Raw genomic sequence first — 10,921 nt, forward strand, 5'->3', positions numbered from 1 at the left:
TGAAAAATATCAAAACTGAGCGAAATAGCAAAGTACACGAATATATCATTGGATACGTCTGAAATCGGTGCAAAAAATCACGTTGCATGAAGTATAATCGTGCAGTACACAATGCATTTTTGAACAAGAACACAGTGTTATTAAATAAAGTAATTCTGATGTATTTCACATTGCCATAAGCAGCATAAAATCTATCTTTATGCACTAGTTGATATTCTTAAGAAAAAATGATTTTACCGGTCTGTTTACATCCATTAACGTTTAATTGTGAACCCCACAAAGTCACGTGATCCTGCAGCCTGTTTATGAATATTCCATCTCGCACGGTATCCTAGTCACTGCGTTGTCAGCTTCTCTTTACAGTTACATCTTAGTTTTATCGCTTTTACTTTTACTAAGGCGAAACGATAATTATTCTTGGACCAGAATTCTCTTCAGGGAAGATATTTACGCATTCAATAAATTGCATGCACACATGTCAATTTTGATAACACTTATTCAATAAACCAATATATTAAGAATGATCGCTAATATTCACGATCATATAAATACTCGAGTCAAATAGCTGCGTTAGGCAAACCACTAAATAGGTCTTTTCGAAGAACGTGCGTATAAATATTTGAAACATTTATAATGATTCGCGTTTGCCCGGTTACAGTTCTTTGTTTTTATTTCATTTTCACGTAATATTTATGTATAGATACATTATCAAAAGTATCTTATACTGAGAAATAAGTCACAAACACTGGTGCAACACTCCGTAATTGATGTCGGTGCAATGCTGCAAAGAACTGCGCATGTCAAGACTCACATTCGCGATCATTGATCTCATTGAAATAACTGATAATCTTTAACCAACACCAACCAACAACGGCGTATATAATTTTAAAAGATATTTCTTGTTAAACATATCCTAAACAAAGATAGAATAGTGTTGCTGTCAAGTACATTTTGTTTTTAGTATAACCAACGACCTATCAATATACATTAACGTATATTGATAGGTCTTTGGTATAACCGATTGTGTTTTATTAATTTCTACATAAAGTTTCCGACGCCAAATTTTATAAATCTCGTCCGAAAACAACTCACTTGTTCAAAATGTCACTCAAGTGCTAGATAATCCAACTGCAATAGTAAATTATACTTTTTATCAGGAATTCCGGCAGATTATTCAAAAGGATACCCCATAAAGGTACACGAAATGGTTGCTTTCGCTGATAACCGATTGATAGTAGCAATCGCAATAGAGCAGACATAGATACGATTGGTCACATTCAGTGGGGCCCAGGTAGTTCTATTATTGCCTGCCTATGTTGTTGCTGCGAACGTTGGTCGCAGAGAACACGTGCGCCGTTAGACTTACTAGTAAACACATTGAAATAGTGACTATGCACTACGCGCTGTGGCTTACGTACGTGTATAAGCGTTTCTTGTGCAATTGACCAAGCCATCAGCCCCGTTCCATATCCAAAAAAGTCGTTTTAGATCCTATCATCTGTCAACAGGGCATCAGAAATGGAAAGATAGCGGTTAACATGTTTATTGGACTCAAACTGCTATACTAAATTATGCTCCTATATACGTTATCGATGCGGTTAAACGATACAGAAACTAGTGAACAACTATGGACACACGTTTTTCGTGTTAAAATTATGTCAGAACAAAGAGATATGCTATCTGCCTGACATATTGTAGAGGTGAAAACGTTGGCATTCTCGAAGAACGCGTTCATTTCCAAAATGAAGACAATATTGTCAATTTCGGCATGTTGGTTTTTATTTGTGTTTATACACGTTGAAGCCGTAACAGATGAGGATTTTCAATCACTGCTTGCCAGGCTTTCCGTGCTCGAAGAAAAACAAGCTTATCTTGAAACGGAAAATAAGTTGTCACAAAAAAGAATCGCCGAATTAGAAAAATACAAGATATTGTCCGACAAAAGAGTCGCTTCGCTTGAACGAAAAAATGCTTTATGTAACAGACGACAAGATGATATTATAAAGAAACTGTATGCAGACAAAGTCGCGCTTAAAACCGACAAGATACTGCCTGACGCAACCACCACAACAAATGAATACGAAAAGACTCTGTCTGCCTATGACAGAAAAATCGCCACGCTCGTGAACGAATATGCAGCATCACCCAACCGGAGTGGTAAAGATGATAGTTACTCTGCTGCGGTTGATATTGCTGGTAACTTTTGATATTTGTATTTTACATCTACTATTACGTTTCAATAAAGCATACGAATGTTCGTTTCAAATTTAGTTTAACTCCATATTATCTGTGTAAATGTACATAGCTTTTGTTTAAATATTTTGTGTTTCTTAGCCTCAGACTATTAATGAAATATGAAAATTACAAAATAAATGTTAGTGAAAGTTGACTGATTAAAATCCTTTAGTATATTTCACAACTGATGTTTGATGCTATTATACTTTTGTTTCAGTACTTCAATCGAAACAAAAAAGATTTGTTGCAGAAGGGACTGTTGCGTTTTCTGCAATGAAAGTAGCTCACCAAGAGCATGTTGGCATTAATCAGAACATCATCTTCGAGCAGGTTCTTACAAATGACGGAGGCGGGTACCATCAAAATCACGGTGTCTTCATTGCTCCACAATCCGGCGTTTACGTCTTCTCGTCGTCCATTATGTGTTTCCCAAATGGGAAGGAGGTCCTTGCTGAAATTGTTCATAACGGAAACCCCGTCACGCGCATGTACTGCCAAGGTGCCAATGGACACGATCAGGGCAGTCAGACTGCTGTCATAAAGATGAATGCTGGGGATGAAGCTGCGGTTCTAAATGTTTACCGTGCAGATGATAGTATCTGGGGTAGTCTGTTTACGTCATTCAGTGGCTATTTAGTATGGCTTCAATAAATTAAGTGTGACCGACAAATTATATCTACTGTAGACATATTAGTTAAACCATGCAAATAAAACTAGTTATGCAAATCGAATGTTCGTCATTTCCATTAAAATCAAATCCTGATTTCGCGTGTATTGAAATAACAGATTGTATCGATGAAATATAAATCTTATTGTTGAATTGTACAAAGTGACTGGGCACTGCAAATTTATGCAAATTATGATTCTTCCAGTAATGGCAATGAGTAGACATCTAGTGTGTCTTGCACTAACAGTAAATGAAGATGACCTCTTTAGGAATTTCGTTTTACTCAAACTTATATGTGATTTGTTTTAACTTGATTATGATACATTCGCTTGAAATCGACTTTAATGTTTCTTTGTAATGGCATGAAATTGACAGGATAAAATTGTCAATATATTATTGATAACCTAATTTTAGCGTAAATTTTCGTTTTCGTTTAAGGTAAAGTATATTATGTTATCAATAACAGTAAAATAGTGGGGTAATCGAATACTTGATGTTTATTTACCTACTATTTGGTATTAGATAAATAACTTCTTATGAGAAAATAGCTTTATAAGTTAACAAATAATACACCAACTTTCGCTTTCGACTTTGGTATGTGATATTGTAAACTTAACAACAGGTGAAATGATATCATTAAGTTTTTATTATGTATATTTACTCATGATTACATGTTTTGTAAATCATGCCACCCTTGCTTTGTTAAACATGCCTTGTGATTATTTGTGATAATTGTATAACTATGTTGTTCGAATCTTCGATATCGGAGGAAATAAAGAATATATTATTCATTTTTAAAGGTACATGGGTGGGTTATTGTTCGAGAAAAATCGATACATTCTAAAACCCAGCCTCCGCATTGACATACGATTAGCTGCAAAGTCACGGAAAGACGACGGGCGCCGATAAGATCGACGCAAGCCCACTGAACAGGAAAGTGATAAAGACAAAACAACAAAATACCTAACCAAATGGACCGGGGCCCGGAATGATAACGACCGCGCACTCCACAGCCAGTCCCCTGGGTGGATTCGACAAGTTAGCTACTCGAGTACTAGTATATAAGCAATCGTCGTAGTCTCCCAAAATATTGTTTCGCGTCACATGAAGCTTTATCTGTTGGACGGCCCCTTTAAGTTTTCTTGATTAGCTTGTTTTTTGCTGAATATTTAGGACAAGTGGAAGGCTTATTAAAGCTACATAAATACTCAAAAGCAACGAATGTTTCTCAAAATTAAGGTGACCCATAAACAAATCAGTGATCCTTTTAGCAATAGCCAAAATGTCAACTCTAGATGTGGTATGATAAAGATTTAACGAGATACAAAATACTCATTTTTAGCTCACCTGAGCGATAGCTCGGGGTGAGCTATTGTGATCACTCAGCGTCCGGAGTCCGTCCGTCCGTCTGTCTGTAAACAATTTGTAAACATCTTCTTCTACTAAACCATTGAGCCAATTTCAACTAAATTTCATGTGGATCATCCCTAGGTCATGGGACAAAAGAATTGTTAAAAAAAATTTGATCACATAACCAAGATGGCCGCCATGACCATATATGGTAAAAACCTTAAAAAATCTTCTTCTCAGAAACGGCTCATCAGATTTTCAAAAAAATTCACAGGGATGACCTTTGAAGGCTCCCCTGAAAAAGTTGTTCAAAGAAATTTGATTCGTCAAAAAACATGGCCGCAGGAGCTCGTTGAACTTTGCATGTTTATTCGTTTTTGCCTATTTTGTGAAAACTTTCATTTGGATGATAATTTAAGAATGCATACGCAGCCAACAGGGCACACTCTGAACAATATTACTGAAGCAACTGGTCTGTAATCCTAAATCTATAATTATCAGTCCAATGAAACATCATCCTTTTAGTAAAATACAGTGAATCAGTAAAAATATTATCAGAATATGAGATTTTTTGTATAATTTGTATGTTAAATATTGTGTTAATGTTTATTTTTGTTAATTAATATAAATATAAGCAGGACAGGGGAGGTAATACACTACAGGGGAAACAAATGCAATAAGTTTAAATTTATTGTTACAGATTTGCCTCCCTTGTAATATATTTAAATTTTACCAAATGTAAGGCTAACTGCATTTTTGTAATGCATACTACTACTACTACTACTACTACTACTACTACTACTGCTGCTGCTGCTGCTGCTGCTGCTACTACTACTACTACTACTTCTACTACTACTACTACTACTACTACTACTACTACTTCTACTGCTACTACTACTACTACTACTACTACTACTACTACTACTACTACTACTACTACTGCTCTACTACTACTACTACTACTACTACTACTACTACTACTACTACTACTACTACTTCTACTACTGCTCTACTACTACTACTACTACTACTACTACTACTACTACTACTACTACTACTACTACTACTACTTCTACTACTACTTCTACTACTACTACTACTACTTCTACTACTACTACTACTACTACTACTACTACTACTACTACTACTACTATTTCTTCTGCCACCACCACCACCACCACCACCACCACCACCACCACCACCACCACCACCACCACCATCACCACCATCACCACCATTCACAGTGACAAAAAACGTATTCACAAAATGGCTGCTACTACAACTTATAGCCCATATAGGGAGGCATGCATGTTTTACAAACAGCCCTTGTTATTTTGAACTCCACCTTCCCAGAATAGTTTAGTTCCTTTGGGTCTCAGGTGAGCGCCTTAGGGCCCATGGCCCTCTTGTTTATTTTTTGTGTCACAATAAATTCCATGTGAATTCCCTGCAATGATATCCAAACATTTACTAGCACACGCGAGATTGAATTCAGGCAGAATAAGAAGCACAATGCAGTTATCATGAGCTGCCCGACGCCTATTGCTATCCTGAGCTACCCGACGCCTATTGCTATCATGAGCTGCCTGAAGCCTATTGGTATCATGAGCTGCCCGACGCCTATTGCTATCATGAGGTTCAAGACGCCTATTGCTATCATGAGCTGCCCGACGCCTATTGCTTTCATGAGCTGCCGGACGCCGATTGCTATCATGAGCTGCCCGACGCCTATTGCTTTCATGAGCTGCCCGACGCCTATTGCTATCATGAGCTGCCCGACGCCTATTGCTATCATGAGGTTCCAGACGCCTATTGCTATCATGAGCTGCCCGACGCCTATTGCTTTCATGAGCTGCCGGACGCCTATTGCTATCATGAGCTACCCGACGCCTATTGCTATCATGAGCTGCCCGACGCCTATTGCTATCATGAGCTGCCCGACGCCTATTGCTATCATGAGGTTCCAGACGCCTATTGCTATCATGAGCTGCCCGACGCCTATTGCTTTCATGAGCTGCCTGACGCCTATTGCTATCATGAGCTGCCGGACGCCTATTGCTATCATGAGCTGCCCGACGCCTATTGCTATCACGAGCTGCCCGAAGCCTATTGCTTTCATGAGCTGCCGGACGCCTATTGCTATCATGAGCTGCCGGACGCCTATTGCTATCATGAGCTGCCGGACGCCTATTGCTATCATGAGCTGCCCGACGCCTATTGCTTTCATGAGCTGCCGGACGCCTATTGCTATCATGAGCTGCCCGACGCCTATTGCTATCATGAGGTTCCAGACGCCTAATGCTATCATGAGCTGCCCGAAGCCTATTGCTATCATGAGCTGCCCGACGCCTATTGCTATCATGAGCTGCCCGACGCCTATTGCTATCATGAGGTTCCAGACGCCTAATGCTATCATGAGCTGCCCGACGCCTATTGCTATCATGAGCTGCCTGACGCCTATTGCTATCATGAGCTGCCCGACGCCTATTGCTATCATGAGCTGCCTGACGCCTATTGCTATCATGAGCTGCCTGACGCCTATTGCTATCATGAGCTGCCCGACGCCTATTGCTATCATGAGCTGCCCGACGCCTATTGCTTTCATGAGCTGCCTGACGCCTATTGCTATCATGAGCTGCCCGACGCCTATTGCTATCATGAGCTGCCCGACGCCTATTGCTATCATGAGCTGCCCGACGCCTAATGCTATCATGAGCTGCCCGACGCCTAATGCTATCATGAGCTGCCTGACGCCTATTGCTATCATGAGCTGCCCGACGCCTATTGCTATCATGAGCTGCCCGACGCCTATTGCTTTCATGAGCTGCCCGACGCCTAATGCTATCATGAGCTGCCCGACGCCTATTGCTATCATGAGCTGCCCGACGCCTATTACTTTCATGAGCTGCCTGACGCCTATTGCTATCATGAGCTGCCTGACGCCTAATGCTATCATGAGCTGCCCGACGCCTATTGCTATCATGAGCTGCCCGACGCCTATTGCTATCATGAGCTGCCTGACGCCTATTGCTATCATGAGCTGCCTGACGCCTAATGCTATCATGAGCTGCCTGACGCCTATTGCTTTCATGAGCTGCCCGACGCCTAATGCTATCATGAGCTGCCCGACGCCTAATGCTATCATGAGCTGCCCGACGCCTATTGCTATCATGAGCTGCCTGACGCCTATTGCTATTATGAGCTGCCTGACGCCTAATGCTAACATGAGCTGCCCGACGCCTATTGCTATCATGAGCTGCCTGACCCCTATTGCTTTCATGAGCTGCCCGACACCTATTGCTATCATGAGCTGCCGGACGCCTATTGCTATCATGAGCTGCCCGACGCCTATTGCTATCATGAGCTGCCGGACGCCTAATGCTATCATGAGCTGCCTGACGCCTATTGCTATCATGAGCTGCCTGACGCCTATTGCTATCATGAGCTGCCTGACGCCTATTGCTATCATGAGCTGCCCGACGCCTAATGCTATCATGAGCTGCCTGACGCCTATTGCTATCATGAGGTTCCAGACGCCTATTGCTATCATAAGCTGCCCGACGCCTATTGCTATCATGAGCTGCCCGACGCCTATTGTTATCATGAGCTGCCCGGCGCCTATTGCTATCATGAGCTTCCTGACGCCTATTGCTATCATGAGCTGCCTGACGCCTATTGCTTTCATGAGCTGCCCGACGCCTATTGCTATCATGAGCTGCCTGACGCCTATTGCTTTCATGAGCTGCCCGACGCCTATTGCTATCATGAGCTGCCGGACGCCTATTGCTACTATGAGCTGCCCGACGCCTAATGCTATCACGAGCTGCCCGGCGCCTATTGCTATCATGAGCTGCCTGACGCCTATTGCTTTCATGAGCTGCCTGACGCCTATTGCTTTCATGAGCTGCCCGACGCCTATTGCTATCATGAGCTGCCTGACGCCTATTGCTATCATGAGCTGCCCAACGCCTATTGCTTTCATGAGCTGCCCAACGCCTATTGCTATCATGAGCTGCCCAACGCCTATTGCTATCATGAGCTGCCTGACGCCTATTGCTATCATGAGCTGCCTGACGCCTATTGCTATCATGAGCTGCCTGACGCCTATTGCTATCATGAGCTGCCCAACGCCTATTGCTTTCATGAGCTGCCCAACGCCTATTGCTATCATGAGCTGCCTGACGCCTATTGCTATCATGAGCTGCCTGACGCCTATTGCTATCATGAGCTGCCCGACGCCTATTGCTATCATGAGCTGCCCGACGCCTATTGCTATCATGAGCTGCCCGACGCCTATTGCTATCATGAGCTGCCCAACGCCTATTGCTTTCATGAGCTGCCCAACGCCTATTGCTATCATGAGCTGCCCAACGCCTATTGCTATCATGAGCTGCCCGACGCCTATTGCTATCATGAGCTGCCTGACGCCTATTGCTATCATGAGCTGCCTGACGCCTATTGCTATCATGAGCTGCCTGACGCCTATTGCTATCATGAGCTGCCCGACGACTATTGCTTTCATGAGCTGCCTGACGCCTATTGCTATCATGAGCTGCCCGACGCCTATTGCTTTCATGAGCTGCCTGATGCCTATTGCTATCATGAGCTGCCTGACGCCTTTTGCTATCATGAGCTGCCCGACGCCTATTGCTTTCATGAGCTGCCTGACGCCTATTGCTATCATGAGGTGCCCGACGCCTATTGCTATCATGAGCTGCCGGACGCCTAATGCTATCATGAGCTTCCAGACGCCTAATGCTATCATGAGCTGCCCGACGCCTATTGCTATCATGAGCTGCCCGACGCCTAATGCTATCATGAGCTGCCCGAAACCTATTGCTATCATGAGCTGCCCGACGCCTATTGCTTTCATGAGCTGCCGGACGCCTATTGCTATCATGAGCTGCCCGACGCCTATTGCTATCATGAGCTGCCCGACGCCTATTGCTTTCATGAGCTGCCGGACGCCTATTGCTATCATGAGGTTCCAGACGCCTAATGCTATCATGAGCTGCCCGACGCCTAATGCTATCATGATCTGCCCGACGCCTAATGCTATCATGAGCTGCCTGACGCCTATTGCTTTCATGAGCTGCCCGACGCCTAATGCTATCATGAGCTGCCCGACGCCTAATGCTATCATGAGCTGCCTGATGCCTATTGCTATCATGAGCTGCCCGACGCCTATTGCTATCATGAGCTGCCCGACACCTATTGCTATCATGAGCTGCCCGACGCCTAATGCTATCATGAGCTGCCCGACGCCTAATGCTATCATGAGCTGCCCGACACCTAATGCTATCATGCGCTGCCCGACGCCTATTGCTATCATGAGCTGCCTGACGCCTATTGCTATCATGCGCTGCCCGACGCCTATTGCTATCATGAGCTGCCTGACGCCTATTGCTATCATGAGCTGCCTGACGCCTAATGCTATCATGAGCTGCCCGACGCCTATTGTTATCATGAGCTGCCAGACACCTATTGCTATCATGCGCTGCCCGACGCCTAATGCTATCATGAGCTGCCTGACGCCTATTGCTATCATGAGCTGCCTGACGCCTATTGCTATCATGAGCTGCCCGACGCCTAATGCTATCATGAGCTGCCCGACGCCTATTGCTATCATGAGCTGCCCGACACCTATTGCTATATTGAAACCTCTGGTATCAGTTATTTTGTAACAATCTAAAAGTTGACCGCACACTATTTGAGCATTATGCATAGTGTTCGTTTTAAGATGCATTCTTAATTGAAAGTCGCTACGTAGTTATGTTTTATATTAATTTTCACCTGAGCGATGTATGAGTCGTGCAAGATATAGATTTTTAATTTAAGACATTTTGAAACCGGTAATATGTGTATCATTTGTTCAACATTGTATTTGTTTGTTGTCATGTACATGTATGTAAAGTGCTTTACATGTACTATATCGTTCTAAAATCAGAAACACATTCACTGCTTTCAATTTTATGATTCAGAAAAACACAGCCTTCGTTCATTGAGAATATGTAACAAATGAGAAACGGAAATTAAGATCTTTTCACATATATACATATTATATATATATAATATATATATATAATATATATATATATATATAAATATATAAATACATATATATGCAAAGTCACGGAAAGACGACGGGCGCCGATAAGATCGACGCAAGCCCACTGAACAGGAAAGTGATAAAGACAAAACAACAAAATACCTAACCAAATGGACCGGGGCCCGGAATGATAACGACCGCGCACTCCACAGCCAGTCCCCTGGGTGGATTCGACAAGTTAGCTACTCGAGTACTAGTATATAAGCAATCGTCGTAGTCTCCCAAAATATTGTTTCGCGTCACATGAAGCTTTATCTGTTGGACGGCCCCTTTAAGTTTTCTTGATTAGCTTGTTTTTTGCTGAATATTTAGGACAAGTGGAAGGCTTATTAAAGCTACATAAATACTCAAAAGCAACGAATGTTTCTCAAAATTAAGGTGACCCATAAACAAATCAGTGATCCTTTTAGCAATAGCCAAAATGTCAACTCTAGATGTGGTATGATAAAGATTTAACGAGATACAAAATACTCATTTTTAGCTCACCTGAGCGATAGCTCGGGGTGAGCTATTGTGATCACTCAGCGTCCGGAGTCCGTCCGTCCGTCTGTCTGTAAACA

The 10,921-nt window shown here is 42.7% G+C and overlaps 1 protein-coding gene across 1 annotated transcript; it reads left to right on the forward strand.

The window, feature by feature from the left end:
- Window positions 1-1,616: 1,616 nt before the first annotated feature.
- LOC127843067 (uncharacterized) lies at window positions 1,617-3,705 on the forward strand. The gene is made up of 2 exons (XM_052372872.1): window positions 1,617-2,196; window positions 2,453-3,705. Exons 1-2 carry the CDS (start codon window positions 1,743-1,745, stop codon window positions 2,884-2,886), a joined length of 888 nt encoding a protein of 295 aa, XP_052228832.1. The 5' UTR covers window positions 1,617-1,742; the 3' UTR covers window positions 2,887-3,705.
- The last annotated feature ends 7,216 nt before the right edge of the window (window positions 3,706-10,921 follow it).

Source organism: Dreissena polymorpha, chromosome 8 (assembly GCF_020536995.1).
Source record: "Dreissena polymorpha isolate Duluth1 chromosome 8, UMN_Dpol_1.0, whole genome shotgun sequence".
In the NCBI taxonomy this organism is placed as follows: domain Eukaryota; kingdom Metazoa; phylum Mollusca; class Bivalvia; order Myida; family Dreissenidae; genus Dreissena; species Dreissena polymorpha.